The sequence below is a fragment of the Schistocerca gregaria genome, chromosome 3 (genome assembly GCF_023897955.1).
Source record: "Schistocerca gregaria isolate iqSchGreg1 chromosome 3, iqSchGreg1.2, whole genome shotgun sequence".
In the NCBI taxonomy this organism is placed as follows: Eukaryota; Metazoa; Arthropoda; class Insecta; order Orthoptera; family Acrididae; genus Schistocerca; species Schistocerca gregaria.
In genome coordinates, this window is record NC_064922.1 from 861,727,752 (window position 1) to 861,747,827 (window position 20,076).

Genomic DNA, 20,076 nt, shown 5'->3' on the forward strand with positions numbered 1-20,076 from the left:
GAGAGACGTCGTCAATCTCAAAGGAGAGGTGTGATTCTCCAGTAGGACAACACATGTCCTCACATTGCTCAACTAACCTGTGAAATCATAATCAAAATGGACTGGGGAGTACTACCTCATCCCCATTTCAGTCCTTATTTAGCACCTAGTGATTTCCATTTGTTTGGCACTCTGAGGGAGGCATTACATGGGAATAGGTTCCAGGATGTCGAGGACGTGAAGAAGTTTGTGGTAAATTGGTTCAAACATCAAGATAAAGAGTTCTTTGCAGCTGGAATAAAAGGGCTTATAGCCTGTTGGAACAAGCGCATAAATGTTCAATGGAATTATGTTGAAAAGTAGAAGTATCTTTTCTAAAAATAAATGCTTTTTTTCTCCAGACCAATTTGTCTCTTTGATTATTGAATGACCCTCATAAAGTATCAATCACAACATTTTCATTTAATTTGTTATGGTATATTGTAGACTAGCTGTCTGTCCTGACTCCTGTTTGATAACATCTCATGGAGTTTTATTATCTGCATTATTAATTTCTGTCAAGACATGCATACTTTAGGACATTTTAATGACTTTCTGTAAAGTAACAGGTCTAAAAGAAAGTGTAGGGCTATAGATACAGAGATGCTGAATGAAAAGTGTTTGGCTGCCAAGAGAGCAAGCAATGTGTGATGCTTCAATGACTACCATAGCAGAATACTGTCAAATGACATTTCACAAAATCCAAGAAATTCTGGTTGTTGTAAAGGCTGCTAGTGGCACCAAAGTTAGTGTTCAGTTCCTATCAAATGAGACAGGAAATTAAATTGAGGGTAGCAAACTAAAAGCTCAAATGCTTAACTCCATTTTCAAGTGTTTCTTTACAACAGGAAACACAGGAGAATTGCCCCAATTTAATCCTCGTACCACTGAATGGATGAATGAAATAAGTATTAGTGTCAGTGGTATTGAGAAACAACTTTGGGCCTCGATGGAGTCCCTGTCATATTCTATATTGAATTTGCAGCTGAGTTAGCCCTTCTTCTCACTATAATCTACCATAGATCCTTCAAATAAAGAAAATTGTGCCCAGTTCTTGGAAAAAGGCACAGGGCACACTCATCTTTAGGAAGGGCAGTAGAAGTGATCCACAATACTATTGTCCAATACTGTTGACATCAATTTGTTGTAGAATCTTTGAACATATTCTGAGATTAAACATAATGAGGTATCTTGAACAGAATGATTTCCTCAATGCCAATCAGCATGGTTTTAGAAAACATCAATTATGTAAAACCCAATTTGCACTTTTTTCACATCACATATTGAAAGCTCTGCATCAAGAAAACCATGTAAATGCAGTATTTCTTGACTCAGTACACCACCTATGCTTATTTTCAAAACTACGATCATATAGGATATAAAGCAAAGACACAGCATGTTATCTTCAATGGAGAATCATTGTCAGATGTAGAAGTAACTTTGGGTGTGCACCAGCTGTTCATGTTGTATATTAATGATCTCGCAGACATTAATAATAAACTCGGGCTTTCTGCAGTTCAGTTACCTATAATGAAGTACTGTCTGAGAAAAGCTGCATAAATATTCAGTCTGATCTTGATTATGTTTCAACTTTCCCCCAAGTTTTCAGAAATGTAAAATTTTGCACTTCACAAAATGAAAAAATGTAGTATCCTATGACTATAATACCAATGAGTCACTGTAGGAATCGGCTAACTCTTACAAATACCTGGGTGTAACACTTTGTAGAGATATGTAATGGAATGACCACATAGGGTCAGTCGGGGTAAAGCAGGTGCTAGACTTCCGTTTATTGGTAGAATACTGAGGGAGTGCAGTCAGTCTAGAGAAATCGCTTATGAATCAGTCGTGTGACCCATCCTAGAATATTGCTCTAATGTGTGGGACCCAGATAGGACTAACAGGGGATATTGAACTTATATGCAGGAGGGCAGCACGAATGGGTACAGGTTTGTTTAATCTACGGGAGAGTGTCACAGAGAAACTGAAGGAACTGAAGTGGCAGACTCTTGTAGCCAGACATAAACTATCCTGAGAATGTCTATTAACAAAGTTTCAAGAACCAGCTTGTAAGGATTATTCTATGAATATACTACAGCCGCCTAGATATCTCTCTAACAGGGATCGTGAGGATGAGAGTAGAGTAACAGAGGCATTCAAACAATCATTCTTCCCACACTCTTCATGTGAATGGCACACTAAGAAAACCTAATAACTTGTACAATGGGATGTACCTTCTGCCATGAACGTCATGGTGGTTTGCAAAGTATAGATGTAGTACAGTATTTTCTGTAGTTTGCAAGAAAGATTGGTTCTTCAGCTATTCTGGCAAATATATAAATTTTTCTCTTCCTCTTAAAGGAGATTTTAATTCCCTTAATTCACCACAGGTAACTTATTTTTTAATGGAACTTCTGGCTAATTTAATAGGAAAGTAACTTTCAAATATTGACACAAATATGGAAGTAACTGAACTGACGTTAACATCTCTTTCTGTATATACCTTACCCCATGCAACCTGTTTCAACTTTTTCTTAGAACACAGTATCCTGTTCTCATTAATAAGCCTGACTGCTCTGTATGAAGCTGCCTCAGGAGTGTAAGATCTATTGTTTATTTCCATTAATTGCGCATCATGATCTGACAGTCCATTAACAACAGGGTACACACTAACTGTTTCAACATGAGCAATGTGCATAAAAATGTTATTGGTTGGGACAATACTATATTACTTCACATGAGTTGCAAATATAACCACTGAAATGAGATTGAAAGAGGCAAATAATGATTCCAGTTCATTTTTCTTACTGTATCTTAAGAAATTTATATTGAAATCTGCACCAACTATTAACTGTTTCTTCTTGTCTGACAGGTAGCTCAATGATGCATCTAGTTTTCTCATAAACAGCTGAAAGTTTTGTAGAGAGCATCTGTAGACTGTTACAATTACCAGAGAAGTATTCTGCACAACTCACAAGCACATTCTTTTAGGTTTTGTTCTACACAAAAACTGTTTGTTTCAATGTCTTTAACTTGGTGTCCAACTTTTTTGTATGTTGCAACTCCTCCTTTTTCCATGTTAATTCTACACGAAAATTATACTAGTCTGTAATTGCTGATATTTAACGTCCCCATCTGTGTGGTTACATGTTGTTAATAGATTGTTAATATCGTGTTAATTGCAACAAGCTTAGCTTCTAATGTTAGAGTCAATAATATAGAACACTGAGCATACAAGTTTGAACAGTTTAGTTATTTTGTAATTTGGTTTGTTAGTAACACTGCAGACTATTAAAAACTCAACATAAAATAGTTAATCTTTAAATGACCTTTAATAGCAGTAGTAGTAGTAGTAGTAGTAGTAGTAGTAGTTGTTGATGGGGGTGGCGGCAGTGGTGGCGGTGGTGGTGGTGGTGGTGGTGCTGCTGCTGCTCCTTCTTCTTCTGCTTCTTCTTCTTCTGCTTCTTCTTCTTCTTCTTTTGTTGCTGTAATTGTTGGTTGTGTTGTTGTTGTAATTGTTGGTAGTGTTGTTGCTGTTGCTGTCGTCGTCGTCGTCGTCGTCATCATCATCATCGTCGTCTCTGCTGCTCTGGCTGCTGCTGCTGATGATGCTGATGCTGACGATGACGATGATGACGACGATGACACTGCCAACGTTGGCTCTGCATCCACATTAGATAACACAGCTGTAGTCACTACTGTTGTAAGTGTCCCCAGTTCTGTCTCTGTAGTACTTGTTACACTGAAAACTGCTTGTGTTTCTCGAGACAAACTTCCATGTATCATTACAACACTTGTATTTCCACTTTTCTGGAGAGGAACATGTGGAGGCTTCTCCACAATTTCAGGACTCTGTCCATCAGTTGTAGATGTGGGGCTACCCGAATTATTACTCAGGTAAACTGTTGTCTTCCCTGAAGTAATAGAACATTTTATTAAAATATGTCATTCTTTTTTTTTAATTTACTTACCAGTGTTTACAATGTTAAAAGTGGGATTAGTAACTGAACTTTTATTATAAACCTACAAGAAGGTTGATAGGCATGCAACTAGCAATATGGGCCTAGGCATGAGAGCTCGATACTGTAGTGTGGGCTACTGCCAACAATACATTTGGCATCGCCACCCACGTGCCATCTAGTACCCAGCCAGTTACTGGAACAAGGGACACTTCAGCATGTGGTGTATGTGACATTTGCAACAGCAGCAGCAGCAGCAGCAGCTGCAGAGCAGCAATGCCACAACAAACCCTCTTTGCTGCACATAAATACTGGCCATCCAGCTGGGTCGATCATTCATCAAAGTGGAGAGTCGTTGAGTTGTCTACCGCATAGTGCCAGTTTCTGCTGTGAGGTCACTGCCACAGTATTGCCATCCCAACTTGACCTCCTGCCAGAGGGTTTGGCCACTGCCAGACGGGGCAAGGATAAAACTGAGGCTGAACTGGCCACCGAGCCACAGGGGCACTCGCCACGGCCAGTCACTTTCAGCTAGCTGCTGGTCCGGGGTTCACTCCCTGGACATCTAAGCCTGTCTCTCACCATGGCTGGGTGGGCCTCTCCTGCCTAGCAATCTGTGTGCCATTTTCAGCTCCCACATCAGCTCAGCTTATCTCAGCCACTGGGCAGGGGACATAGACTGCCTGGGGTCACACCATGCCCTGAGCACAGCATGGCCATCAGGGTTTTGTGAGTGTACATTCACATTCCAGTGCCAGAAGATGTAGGTTTGAGCTTTTCATATTAACTGTTTGAGTAATAAAGGGATTGTACAACATTTAAACAGCTTCAGGCTCAGCCCAAACCGCCATCTTCCAGTAGAACATATCCACACCCTCTAGAAGTAGTGTCAGAAATAATGGTGGAGACCACAGTAGGGGTTCGACATTCCAATCATGAAAGAGCAATGATGGCAGAAGCAGTGGGGAAAAACAAGTTCTGACTTCAAGTTTTGGTTTGGGCCTGTGTTGTTATTTCTTTCTACTTCCTTTGAACTTTGAGAACATTTTTATTTTGTGCTTTGGTAATAACAGATAGTAATCAAACTGGCATGATGTAGAATGCAGGAAGCAATTCAACATCAGTGTGATCATGATGCTCTAATCTGACCTGATAATTTAGAATCATAGTGGAGTTCGAGAGTCTACAGAGGAAGAGAAGGGAACAGTCCTAACTTGTACCTGCCTGACCTAGATACCAGTACAGCCTCATTGGTGACTCCTTCTCCAGGTAGATCAGGGGAAGATATTTTTATTTTTGTAGATTATGTACTGACAGTAGCAAAAGTGGGAGAATGGAATGCAGGGTCAGTTCGAGAACATTTTTCCACATAAACGACTATTGATTTGCCACCTTCCCTCAACCCTCTTCCCTCATACACTTTCACCCACTTGAGTAGTCACCATTATTTGTGAAACATGCTGCATACAAATATTGCACTTGGGTGCCTCTGGCATCCCTGTCAGCTTGGCACCCCAACTGGCTCTGATGGAATGACAAGCAGTAACTAACAAGGGAAACTCCTCATTGTACTCTCCTCAGATTCAGTGGTAAGAGGGCCCAGTTGACAGCTCATGATGAATTGATCACAAATCAAGCATGAAAAAGGACTGGACTGTGGAGGGGGGGGGGGGGGGGGGGGGGAAGCAAAATGGATACAGTGAATGGTGCAAGCAGAAGAAGTTCAATATAAAGCAGCATGTAAAAGCAATGGCATTGTGGTTAATTGGTTACAGTGTTTGACTACCAAGATGGCTAGCTGTGTTCAAACTGCTCTCTTGTGCCAATTTTTATTTTTTGCTGTTCTCATTATCTAATTTGTGTCTGTGTCGATGTGTAATGTCTGTTTGTGACAGCAAAGTGTAAGCACAGGGAACTATAATGACAGTATTCTGCACACCTACTTTATTACCAGCTGAAACAAAGTGGCTCTTGAATGGGTACTGCAAACGTTTCATGACAAGGCAATAAGTCAATAGAATCCTCCACCAGAAAACACATAGGGTGTATTATAAATGGCATTAGTGACAGTACATGTGTCATACAACAGGAATCTCTTATCGACACAGCTAATTTGTATGACTAGTAAGTGAGCGAGATATGCCTCCTTGCCTGGTATAGGTGTTCATATGAATGTGAACGGGATTACTTCCAAGGAAATGATGGGAACCTAATAGTTTGACACATAAGCTGCAACAAATGATTGCAAGAGTTTCACAACCACACAGTTCTCTGTGCTCTGTCAAAACACTTGTTTTTAACATTTTTGTAGTTGCGTTCCAGTTTAGAGGTCTTGACTCTTGAATTCTTTTGTTGTAACATAGTTCGCACCCATTTATTTGTTATTTTCATTTCTGTGAGTCGTCTATGTGGTACCTCACCTACTCTCACTATCCATCCCATTTACTTGTGATGGTAATGTATTGTTACCACATGGCTCACATTCTATAAACAATGTATAGTATGACAACTGCCAAAACTACAGAAAGAGAACGAACTTCTCAATTACCAGACAGACAGATCATAATGTTGTGAGAAAAATAAATGGCATGAGGGAGTTTCGAACACAGCTCGCCCGCTTGGCAGTCCAACATCGTGACCACATACTATGGAGCCATTGCTGCTTAAGGCTGCTCTTTATTGCACTTCTTATTCTTGGACAGTTCACTGTTCCTATTTTGCTGTTTTTTTCACAGTTCAGTAAACCTCCTTCCTGTTTTCATCCTTGATCTGTGTTCAGTTTTTGACACATGTAACCACTGGCCCATCTTACCACTAAATCTGGGGCAGGGGGGGGGGGGGGAGGTTGATGGGGAGTTTCCCTTTTAAGTAGCAGTTTAATGGTACAGCAAAAGACAGGGAGAGAGTGTAGAAAGTATTGTCGATTAACTTAGGAAATTGAACATTAGTACATATTATTCAGTTAATGGATGATTCAAATGCCAACATGGCCAATCTTGAAGAAACAAAATAGAGGGCACTAGATGCATGTTTATTGGTTTGTGAGCTGAAATTTCTTGCAAAGTATAAGTAGAATTCTCAAAAACCTTAACTTAAACTGTAACAGATAGCATCACTGGTGTCCTACCACAGTACGCACAGCAGCTGTCAACAGATACTGACACACAGGTGCAGGCATCAGATCCGGTTGCTGCTTGCAATAACCATCTATGACTTCTCTGTGACTGCCATGCAATGGAATCAGAGTTATGGCAGATCACACAGTGTTATGAAAAATTCAGAAGACAGATTATCAGCCTACATGCAGAGAATCACAGACAGCATGCTAAAATTCTTTCAACCCCAGATGACCTCGGTCTACACACTTCACCACTCGCACGTCAGTAGGCTACAGTAAATTTCTCTCACAGTGTCCAAGCACTTTCCATGTGTGACTCCTCCTCCTCCCCCCCCCCCCCCCCCCCAACTGCTCCTCAGGACATGGTGTAACTTTGCAGTAGGATGCTACTGACACAGAACTGAACATACGATTAATACACTTGATCCAGCACAAAGTATGATGGCTGGCCCCAAGCAAACTTTATCCAGTCAAATCTGCTATAGACAAATTACTGCAAGCTGGAATGATCAGACAGTCTGACAGCCCTTGGGCCTTGCCCATCCATTTTGCCCCCAAAAAGAATGGCATGTACCGATTATGCGGGAATTATTGGGCACTGAGCACTCTTACAGTTGCTAATAGCTACCCAATCCTGAACATCCCAGGCTTGACTCATAGCAGGTTCTACTCTGCTCAGTGTTCTAGACTGTAGAAATGCTTACTTGCTAAACCCTATGGGCAAAGAGCACATACCCAAGGTATGGGTTGTCAACTCATTTGAACTTTATGAATTTCTGTTGGAATTTCTGTTGATGCCCTATAGCCTGAAAAATGCAATGGAAATTTGGTAGCATTTCATATAAAATATTCTCTTTCTTCTATGCATATCTGGATGATATTGTCTTTTCCCTTTCCTTGCATGAACATGAGGAACATGAACATTTCTGGAGCAATGAAATGTTTTGGCAGCATTCATCAATGAAGACAAATGCCATCTGTGAAAATCTGGTATGACCTTTGTTCCCCATTCCATCAGCAATGACAGCATCTGACCAGCTATGCCATACACAGAACTCACCTGCCAGCTGCCTATGACCCCACAACCACTACACATTATGTCAATTTCTTGGTATAGTGAACTTTCATTAATCATACTTACCCCATTTGGCATTCAAGCTCCACTTATGAGTGCACTGTAGGAAGATGTGTGTGGCAAAATAAATCTTATATTGATGCCAAAAAATTCAACAAATGTTTGATTAGTTTAAAGTCAGCCCATCTGACTCAAAATAAATAAATAAATAAATAAATAAATAAATAAATAATAAATTTGATAAAAGAACTTTTCAAATGATCTCTGGAACATGTAACTAACAATGTTGGCACACCTGCTGCTGAATGCTCCCCTGTCAGTAACAACTGACGCAATCAATATGGCGACTGGAGCAGTGCTTCATCAGACTATAGCAGGAGTACAGCAACCATTGTGTTTCTTCTTCTTCTTCTCCTCCTCTTCCTCCTCCTCCTCCTCCTCCTCAGAAACTCACTCTGCCACAGGTCAAGTGATCAGCATATGATTGGGAGTTGTTGGCAGTATATGCAGCAGTGTGTCATTTCAGAGACAGCATAGATGCAGACAACTTACATTTTATAGTGATCAGCACCTCCACTCATGGATTGCATTCATAACACATTGAAAGACTTCTGCCAACAACATTTGTAACACCTGGACTATATCACACAGTTTATGACGTCCAGCACCTTCACCTTCACCTTCATGAGCCAGACAACATGGTCACAGACTAAATCACCCGGATAAACATACTTTCAGTGGATATCAACTGCAATGAAGTAGACAAAGCACAACAGGATGAACAAACATGCAACCTCCTAGATAACATACTGAATGGGTCAGAAATAGTATCCCACACTTTGCCTGATTCCTCTGCACAAGTTTGTTGTCATGAGTCACAAAACCACACCAGAACCCTCATTCCTGTCAAAATGCGGAATGCCTTTTTGGACCGATTACTCAGACTGTCACACCCAGGAGTATGACCCCACAACCAAACAAATCAAGGACAGTTTCATATGCCCAAAACATCAAACAAGATTGCAAAAATTGGACACGAGCTTTTACAGCTTGTCAGCACTGTAAGATGGGATGGCTTACACACCAAAAATATGGTCAATTTGTAATACTTGTGGCTGCTTTCAACAAGTCTGACCCCTCCCATAGTCAGCAGGTTTCTGGTAGATTCTCTCTCCAGTTGACTGGGCCATCCTCTGGGTCGAAGCCGTACCTCTCTCTGATATTACAGCATAAACTACGACAAGGGAATTTGTACAGTAATGGATCTCATGTTTCAGCTGCCCTGCCATCACCATAACTGACCACAGTCATCAGTTCAAGTCATCACTATTTATCAGACTCTGCAATTTTTGCAGTGTCCAGCACTTCAGCACACGTATCATCCTCAAAGCAGTAGGCTGGTGGAGTGCCGCTTACTAAAAACAACATTCACATGTCATGGTGGTATTGGACAAAGTTGTTGCTGTGAGTGTTTTTAGGTGTGTGTTTCATTTGTAAGGAAGACCTCCGTGCTTCATTAGTGGAAATACTGTATGGTGAGCCACTCACAATGCCAGCCAACTTCATCTTGGCAACACCACTGCTGGCAGTTAACCATCTATCTACTCTCATCCACAGAGTGAAACAGAACACCACACACCTCAGAAAACCACATCCGCAGGCACACAATTCACCCAAAATGTTTGTTCATCATGCTCTAAAAGAATATGACTGCATCATGTTATGAGATGATATGATCTGTCCTGCATTGTACCCACCATATTCAAGCCCCCAAAGAGTGATAAAACGTGGAGCTAACACCATTGACAACATTCTTCATGGGAAAGCAACCAATGTTACAGTGAACTGTCTCAAACCCACATGTATTCTGCAGGGTACAAGCAGCACATCTAATGAAGGTATGACACAATCAAACGGCAATTCTCACATCCCTCGAGAGTTAAGTTGCACATCTGACACGCTGAATAAAAACAACACTTTCTTAATGAAATTCAATGTGCAGCAATTTCAACAGAAGATGTGGCAATGAAACTGGTCGATGACTTCTTCATCGTTCATAGGATGGCACAGGGAACAGCAGGTCAATGATGCATTCCTCTCCAGGCAATTCACTTGCAACTACAAACTGTCCCACAATGTCAAACTAATGACAATTATATCACAACAATCAGCTGATGGAATCTTTATCACCACAGCTACCAAGAAGCAGCTTCTATTCACATTTGCACAAATGGAGTTCATAGTTTAAGGCAGTTGCAACTAGGAGTTCCCTAATTGTTCCTTAATTTATTCAGTCTCAAATACAGTGAAACATATAACAATAAAATTAGTAATACTATAAATACCAGCAGAAATTCACAAATGCTACTTACTTGTCATGCATTCAAGATAGAGTACAACAGTTGTTAGTGTGATATGGGAAACAGAACTTAAAACGATGTTGAAAGGGTTATTCTATAGGTAATGTAATGAGGATTACACTAGAGGCAGCAATTATCAGTAATCTTTTGAGGTGATGACTAATTATGTGTAAAGGAATGTTGAACTTTTAGGAGTATTGGCTCTACTCCATGGTAATAATGAACTCTGATGAAAGTCTACTGCTTACCATTTGAGATGCTTTGGCTTTGGTCAGAGGTTTCCCTGGCTTTGCTCTTTCCTTCTGATTGGGTCAGGAGGGAGAACATCTCCTTCCGCCCCAAGTATCCACCATTTGGGACGGTCTCACAGCCATGAGGGACTTCAGGTACATCCTGTGCAGCCACTTTCTCATCTCCCACAGGCTTCTTTGGGACTGTGGGTTTCTGTAACATTCATTACTGCCATTGTAAGCTACTCCTAATATATATTCAGTGTCTGTATACAGGTTCTTGACATCCATTTTATTTCATGTACGATTAAAGGTATCAAAATGAAGTTCCAGAAAAAGTACACAGAGATGTGTGAGAAAATGATTTTTTATGTACCAGAGTTTATTTATTTATTTATTTTCAAACAGCAATATGGTCTCCTTTAAAGTGGTTCCATTAGGCAGCTACACACCAGTGAAATCATTGTTCCCAGTCTTGGTAGCAGTGCTGAAAGGCTTCAAGTGGTAGGGCCATTAACAAGGCAGTCACATTCTTTTTATTGTTCTCCAGAGTCCAAAAATGATGTGCTTTTAAGACTTTTTCAATTCTGGGGAAAAAAATAAGTTATAAGGACTCAGATCAGGTGAAAATCAGGGGGGGGGGGGGAGGAGGGGGGGGGGCGCGTACCAACAGGAACAATTTTTGAGGGTTGTAATGTCTGGTCTCACTCCACTCACCCTTTTCATGAGGCTTTGAGAGACATCTTTAATAAAACACTTGGTTGACAGGTTGTCCTGGAGGAACAAATTCCTTGTGAACAATACCCTTACTGTCAGAAAAAAATCAACACCGTTTTATCTTTGAGCGGTCATTTGAGCTTTTTTCAGTTGAGGAGATTCAAGTTGAGCTAGACAAGGCCAGGAGAGATCTTGACAGGTTAAGGATAGAGAAGGGTAAACGAGAGGTGGGAAGTGGGAAGTGGCAAGTGGCAAAAGGCAACAGGCAACAGGCAACAGGAGGAAGAGGCCTAGAACTTCATCTGACAGCTTCGTGGTGAAGGTGGAAAATACATATGACCTGTTGCTTCAGTCAGAAGCTGGTGAGTCTCAAGCAGTTTCAGGTGTAGACAGGGCACAACAAACTTTCAGCAACAAATCGAAAAGTAAGAATGTAGGGAAATCAGTAAAGAGAAAGGAAGTGGTGTTGTTAGGTAGTTCCCATGGAATAGGTTTTCCAACTTTTGCAGGATGAACTAGGATCAGAATACCATGTCACCAATTTTTTTTTTTTAAATCTAGTGCTGGTCTGGAGCTGGTGACAAAGGATTTAGGATCACTTAGCAAAGATTTCACTAAGAAAGACACCACAGGCCAGGTAATAGTATTGACAGAGATCCTGGCTACCCGAAACATACTAGTGTTAAGTTTGTATCTGTTCTTGTGCACCATGACTGACCTCATTTGAACTCTCCTGTCAGGAGAGTTAATTTGGAGTTGGAACGGCTGCTTATGTCGGGTGCAGGGTCACACATTGGTGAAGTTTCTGTTGATTCTCTCAATAGGTGGGATTATACTAGGCATGGCCTTCACCTCAACAGGAAGGGAAAGATAAACTGGCTTGGAAAATAGCAGGAAAGTTAAAGGGGGAGACACTGTCATGAGCGATAAAATACCAGTAGTTAGGGGGTTCAGAAAAGACCCTATTTAGGGTAGGGAGGACAGAAAGAAACCAAGTTTTAAGAGAGGTTAAGATTGAGACAAACCTTCAGTTTGAGAAAGAAACCAAAAAAACATAATTCTAGCTAATTACATCAGCATAAACAGCTGTTGGTTAAGAATTTTCAACAATCAGCAGAAATTTCAACTCAACCCAATTTTAACTCAGTCAATTTGAAATGTCAGCTATCTTTATTGTATCAAAATATTCAAGGACTGAGAAATAAAATTAATGAATTAATTATCTCTATAGATGAATTAGAGTCCTCAAACCCAGCTGAAAATCTGCTTCTCTGAACATCATATGACCACTGGTATATATCTTTAAAGTGTTACAGGATTTAGGTTAGCATCTCACATTTACAGTGCAGAAATGGAGAAAGGAGGAGATGCCACATTCATCAGGAACTGTCATAAATTTAAGAACATAGACATTCATAAATTTTGTCTAGAACAGCATATGGAAGCATGTGCAACAGAAGTAGAATTTCATTTAAAAAATCCTTCATAATATTAAGTGTATATTGATGATGTGTATATTGAGCACCTTTAATGTGGTCATAAACCACTTTGAACCTGTACTGGCCCATTTAACAACCAAAAACAAAGAAATAATGGTTGCTGGTGACTTCAATAAAGATTTCCTTAAATATTGTCCCAATAAAAACTTATTTGAGTTAGTAACACTATCATTCAATTTAATTCCTACTGTAAATTTCCCAAGTGCTCACAAACAGCCTTTGATAATATTGTTATAATAAAGACCAATTAATGAAATTATGTTTCAAAACCTATAGTCAATGGTCTCTCTCAGACCATGACACAGCAGATCCTTCTGTTAAATGTTAATACTGAACAGGATATAAAATCTGTTACAGCTGAACTCAAGAGGGTAATCAATAAGCCAAAAATTGATTATTTTAGGACACTAAACATCACTCCAGTGAATGTATGTGAGTAAAGTGCTCATGGCACGAATGAAAAATATAACACTTTTGCTAATAAAGTGCTTACCTTAGTTGAACACTGTTTTCCTCCAAAACTAACCAAGGTTAGAACAAAGTGTACAAAGAAGCCATGGATTAATCAAGGAACAGAGGTATCTTTTAAAACAAAAAGAAAACCATATCTGTCAATCTGAAACAATTCTGGTATTGAAGCTATAGCATATTACAAGAAATACTGCAAAATATTAAAGACTGTAATACAAACACCAAAGCAAATATATTACGAGGAAAATATAGTCATATCAGATAACAAAATAAAGCCAATATGGGATATAGTGAATGAGGAGATGGGCTGAACCAGACATGAAGAGAGGCAAATAGCATTAAGAGTGAATGATACATTGGTGAAAGATGTGTATAGTGTTGCAGAACTTTTTAAGAAACATTTTATAACTGTTACTGAAAAGATGGGGTTGTCAGGTTCTGCAGATGTTGCCATGGGATGCCTCAGACCAGACATTTCAAATGATTTCCCTAATATGAATTTGACCCTTCACTACCCCAGCAGAAGTAATGCCCATCATAAAATCTTTAAAATCAAAAACATCTAGTGTGTATGATGAAATATCAACAAAGCTAATTAAAGACTGTGATTCTGAGTTAAGTAACATATTCCACTATCTGTGTAACCAGTCATTTATGTATGGAATATTACCTGAATGTTTGAAATATGCTGAAGTTAAGCCACTGTTTAAGAATGGAGATAAAAAAATAGCATCAATTTCTGTCCAGTTTCACTCTTGTCAGCATTCTCAAAAATGTTAGAAAAGATAATGTACTATCAGCTTTATAACCATCTTATCACAAACAACCTACTGCCAAAGTTGCAATTCTTTGTCACTAAACTTTGAAAAAACACACTACACGCAGTTCAGAACTTGTAAGGGGTGTCCCACAAGTATATGCCTAACATATGATGACAAGCAAATAGAAGAAGAAGAAGAAGAAGGTGTTAAATTCTTGGGATTACAGCTTGTTAATAAATTCAAGATGGAGGAGCACACCATAGAACTGCTGAAGCATCTAAACAAATCTCTATTTGCAATGCAAACTCTGTCAGACATAGGGGAACTCTGTCAGACATTGATGATATAAAAATGAAAGAGCTGGCATACCATGCTTAATTTCACTTCATAATGTCATATGGGATTTTTGGTAATTCATAAAGCCAAGCTAATGTTATCCAGGCACAAAAATGTGCAATAAGAATTAAATGTGGTGTGAACTCAAGAACATTTTGCAGAGGCCTGTTTAGGGAACTAGGGATACTAACTACTGCTTCCCAATATATGTATTCCTTAATTAAATCTGCCATTAAAAATATATCACCTTTTCAAACCAACAGCTCAGTTCATGGAATCAATATTAGAAATAAAAATAATCTTCACAAGGATTTAAAGTCACTTACTATTATACAAAAAGGTGTGCATTTTCAGTAACTTGCCAGCATCCATAAAAAGCTTAACCAATGAAATTAATGAAATTCAGCTTAAGCAAAGCCTAAAGGATTTATTGGTAGCCAACTCCTTCTACTCTATTGATAAATTTCTCAGTAGAACCAACTGATTTGTGTGTGTGTGTGTGTGTGTGTGTGTGTGTGTGTGTGTGTGTGTGTGTGTGTGTGTGTGTGTGTGTGTTTTTTATAAAATCTAACTTCTGCAACATTTCAATGCAGAAAAGAAATGTGTTCATTGTAAATAAGTATCGTAGTAGCTCTATTATACATTTATTACCTTATAAATAAAAAAAAAAATTAATTTTAAATAAGACGATCATTCCATTAGCTTATTTGTTTTAGTTGTCAATATTTATCATGTATTATTGTTTTTCCTCACATGTTCTACATCCAACGGATTAATTGGAATGAAAGTTAATCTAATCTAATCCCAGTGTAACACTTCTTACTTTGTTGCTTTTCTCAGGACCACATAAAAAATCCAGCCTTTATCACCTGTGGTCATGTGACTGAACCATTTGTGGCCATTGGCAACATTCTAAGAGAAGATAAACACAAAAATTTCTTCCATCATCCTTCTGCTCAGTTGTGAGATTTTCCAGCACCATTTTGGCACAAAACTAAGTGCAAAACTTTGGACAAAAATTGATGCACGATGAAAGTATTGAAGTTTAACAGTTATTATTAAATGTTGATCTGATCTCACAAGATCACATACATTTTCAACATTTCTAACAGTTTTTGGGAGTTGAAGGTCTCCCTGAGTGAGGTTCATCTTCAACATCTTGGCCTTCCAAAAATGATTTGTGCCTGCAAAAAACTTGTGCACTTGATAAGGAATGTTCCACATAGGTTTGTTACAATTTTTTGAAGCTCATACTTGGGGATTCCCCAAGTTAATTTACTAAAACTTTATGACTTAATGTTGCTCTAAGTTCTGCTGTTTCATTTTCATAAGACACAACAAAAACAGAACTCAAAGAAATTCTGCTTGTAAGTAAAGCCTGTTAGTGGTACCGAAGTTAGTGTCCAGTCTTTAGTGAACAAGACAGGAACTGAAATTGAGGGTAGCAAAGCAAAATCTCAAATGTTTAACTCAATTTTCAAATGTTCCTTTACAAAGGAAAACACAGAAAAATTGTCCCAATTTAATCCTCATACCACTGAGAAGATGAATGAAATAAGTATTAGTGTCAGTGGCGTTGAGAGACAGCTGAAATCATTATAATTGGACAAAGCTCCAGGGACCAGTGAAATCCCTGTCAGATTTCATACTGAATTTGCAGCTGAGTTAGCCCCTCTTCTAATTATAATCTATCATAGATCACTCTAACAAGATAACCATGCCCATTTCTTGGAAAAAGCCACAGGTCAGACCCATTAGAAGTGATCCATTAAAGTACCATCCAGTACCCTGACATCGATTTGTTGTAGAATCTTAGAAGATATTCTGAGCTCAAACATAATGAGATGTCTTTAACAGAATGACCACCTCAATGCCAACCGGCATGGGATTCGAAAAAAATCAATCATGTGAAACCCAACTCATACTTTTCTCACATGATATACTGGAAGCTTTGGATCAAGGCAGTCGGGTAGATGCTGTGTTTCTTAATTTCTGAAAAGCATTTGATTCGGTACCACACCTATGCTTATGGTCAAAAGTACGATCATATGGGGTATCAAGTGAAATTTGTGACTGAATTCAGGACCTTTTGGTAGGAAGCACACAGCACATTATCTTGGATGGAGTGCCATTGTCTGATGTAATAGTAACTTTGGATGTGCCCCAGGGAAGTGTATTGGGACTGCTGCTGTCATGTTGTATATTAATGACCTTGCAGACATATTAATAGTAATATCAGGCTTTTGTAGATGATGCAGTTATCTATAATGAAGTACTATCTGAAAGGAGGTACATAACTATTCAGTCAGATCTTGATAAAATTTCAGTGTGGTGCATATATTGCCAACTTGCTCCAAGTATTCTGAAATGTGAAATTGTGCACTTCACAAAATGAACTTTTGATCCTAAGCATAGCTGTGGTACTGAATCAAATGCTTTTCATAAATTAAGAAATACAGCACCTACCTGATTGCCTTGATCCAAAGCTTTCAGTATGTCACATGAGAAAACAATAAATTGGGTTTCATACTATATTTTCTCATGATGTAAATGAGTCATTGCTGGAATCAGCTAACTCATAGAGATACCTGGGTGAAATGCTTTGTAGGGATATGAAATGGAATGATCAAACAGGTTCAGTATGTGTAAAGCAGATGGTAGACTTCAGTTTATGGGTAGAATACTGGGGAAGTGCAATCAATCTACAAAAGAGATTGCTTACAAATCGCTCGTGTGACAGGTTCTAAAATATTGCTAAAGTTTGTGGGACCCATACCAGATATGAGTAACAGGGGATACTGAACATATACAGAGAAGGGCAGCATGAATGGTCAGAGGTTTGTTTAATCCATGGGAGAGTGTCACTGAGTTACTGAAGGAAATGAACTGGCAGACTTTTGAAGATAGACATAAACTATCCCAAGGGAGTCTGTTAAAGTTTCAATAACCAACTTTAAATTCTTACTCTTCTGATGTAGTACAGCCCTCTACATATTTCTCACATAGGAATCGTGATGATAAGATTAGAATAATTAATGTGTGCCCAGAGGCATTCAGGCAATTATTCTTCCTGCACTCTGTACGTGAATGAAATGGGAAGAAGCCCTTATATCTGGTACAGTGGGACACACCCTCTGCCATGCACCTCACAGTGGTTTGCAGAGTATAGATGTAGATGTAGAAACACAACTTCACTCATAACACTCTCAGAAATCATGTGATGGCTGTAAAGAGTATAAACTCTGACTGAGCATCTGGAAGGGATGAACGCACTGGTCTACACAAGTAGAACAACACAGGGTTACCAGTCTCTCTACTTTTCGCACACACCTCATATAACACAATTGTGTTCCCTTCTGCGCATTAAGATATCCTAAAACTCTTGTTTTGACATCAATAACAGTTCAGGAAACAATAGGGATTTTACATCTTGTGCAAAATCACCCTGTACATTATATGAAACCTATGACTAACATGTAGGTTCATGGAAGTTAATGATCACACAGTTGAATCTCAAACATTTTTAAAGAGTGAAGTACACATGAGTGTTTTCATTTTATATAAACAAATGTTTATAATGTTTTCTTTTAAGTGATCTCTGTATGGCAGGATGATGATAATTTTTCTCAAATTTCACAGAAAATGTTTTTTATGTCATTATTTTTAGATTGATACAAACAATGGAAAACCCAGGATGGAAGAATAATGACAATATTTTGAAAACTGATAGATTGCTACTCAGCACACAGTGGAGATGTTGAGTCGCAGACAGGGACACCAAAAGGACTGCTTAAGACGTGACCTTTCGGCCAAAAGGCCTTCTTCTAAAGTAGAAGACACACACATGCATTCACGCAAGCATAACTTAGTCACACATGACCACTGTCTCAGTCCAAGACTGGAATGCGAACGAGTGCAACTTGGCAGACACACATTCACAATAGCACAACTTACACACGCACGACCACTGGCAACTTGTCAATTGCTCGCACGCACATGTTTAGCAATCTTTTTCTTGTGCCTGTCTGTGACTCAGGATCTCCCCTATTTGGTGAGCAGCACTATCTTTTCATAATATTGTTTTCAGATTTATAGTTACAATATATCAGTTTCATGCATGTGTGAAACTGAACATGTGTCTGTGCCTTCTATGAAAAGTGTTAGTCCTTTTCCTATAAACATAACTCAAGCAGGAGTGGCAGTTTGTTTAAGGTGACAAATGTACATACCAGGTAGTCTGAAATTACCTTGGTGGCAAGTACATTATTTTTACATCCATGCAGTTTTAAATTTTATATTTAGGAATAAACAGTGCTTTCTTTTTAAGCTCTGAGGATGAATTGTTACCTTTGTTATTATATTTAGCATAATGAGAACAGTTTCAATAAAAACATGTTTTACAATAATGAAAGATGACATGGCAACCATACCTGTTAAAAATGTACACCTGTGACGGATTTTATGTAGTGAAGGGCTAATAAACGCACCTAACTAAGTAACAGACCTGTACATCTAAACAGACTTTGGACTTCATCAACCTATGTGGAAGCACCACTGCACTGGTGTTTGGAGATAGCCAGCCCACACTCTAGCAGTAGATGACAAATATCATTTGGCAAGTGAGGAGAATAATGCACATCACAGTTCCCAGTCACTGGATTATGCACCAATATTGTGGATTGTAATCCAAAACTAACTATAGTTTTTCATAGACAAATCATGTTGCCCTTTAGCTTCACAGTTTTTTTCTTTCTTTTTTTTTTTTTTGCAGTATCATTCATATACAAAATTTTCTCAGTATTTGGGTTCCATCACGTCCTACTTAAAACTTGAGCTATCCAAGATGACAACAACTACTACGAGACCACCACCATCGAAATGGCTGCCTGCCAGGACAGATGTGTTTCTTCTATAGTACGAGTGTGACCTATCACTGCTGTTGGCATTGTATGGGATTTAAAGTGCAAATATGCGAGAAGCTGCTAGAAATGGAACATTTGTAAAGAATGAAAAGGAGAAACCACATTTCAAACCAAAGTGTTTGTTCTGGAGGCAGTCTCAATCCTCCTCCTGCCCTGTGAATCTGGCTCTGAAGGGTAGGAATGCTGTACTGTCTTCGCAACCTATTTCCAACATTTTCTAATTGTGTCCCACATAAAGTCAATGCAGTAATAGTAAGCCAGACCACAGCTATTTAAGACATATACTTTGGTCCTGGCAGTCAATTAGCACCTGAGAAATAAGATACTCATTATCTTTGAAACCTCAAGTTTTTAACTTGAAAATGACATGGCTTGAAAGAGACAGTGATGATAACTGCGGTGAGTCCCTTTGTGCTACTTGTGCGAAGTTGGCCACGTACCAGCATCCCTCCGAGGACGAGTAGAGGGTTAGAGTCCATTTTCGTCATTGGTCAGCTGCACTTGCTGAAGTGCTTGGGGCCAACTATTTGTGCTGCGTTCTGGTTTTAAAGTTTCAATGTTAAGTGTTCAGTGTTGCACTGAGGCATACAGGACATTCCTAAACTAAGAG

At 39.0% G+C, this 20,076-nt stretch overlaps 1 protein-coding gene across 3 annotated transcripts in view; it reads right to left on the reverse strand.

Annotated features, from left to right (window-relative positions):
• Positions 1-20,076, reverse strand: part of LOC126354875 (rho guanine nucleotide exchange factor 26-like) — a 444,136-nt gene that overhangs the window by 144,775 nt on the left and 279,285 nt on the right. For 2 of the 3 annotated variants that reach the window (XM_050004883.1, XM_050004882.1), the window contains exons 6-7: positions 10,779-10,974; positions 3,348-3,932 (exon numbers count right to left, since the gene is read on the reverse strand). In XM_050004883.1, the coding sequence (XP_049860840.1) occupies positions 3,348-3,932; positions 10,779-10,974 (781 nt within the window). The remainder of the gene's footprint in view (positions 1-3,347; positions 3,933-10,778; positions 10,975-20,076) is intronic. The other variant, XM_050004884.1, reaches the window with a different exon arrangement.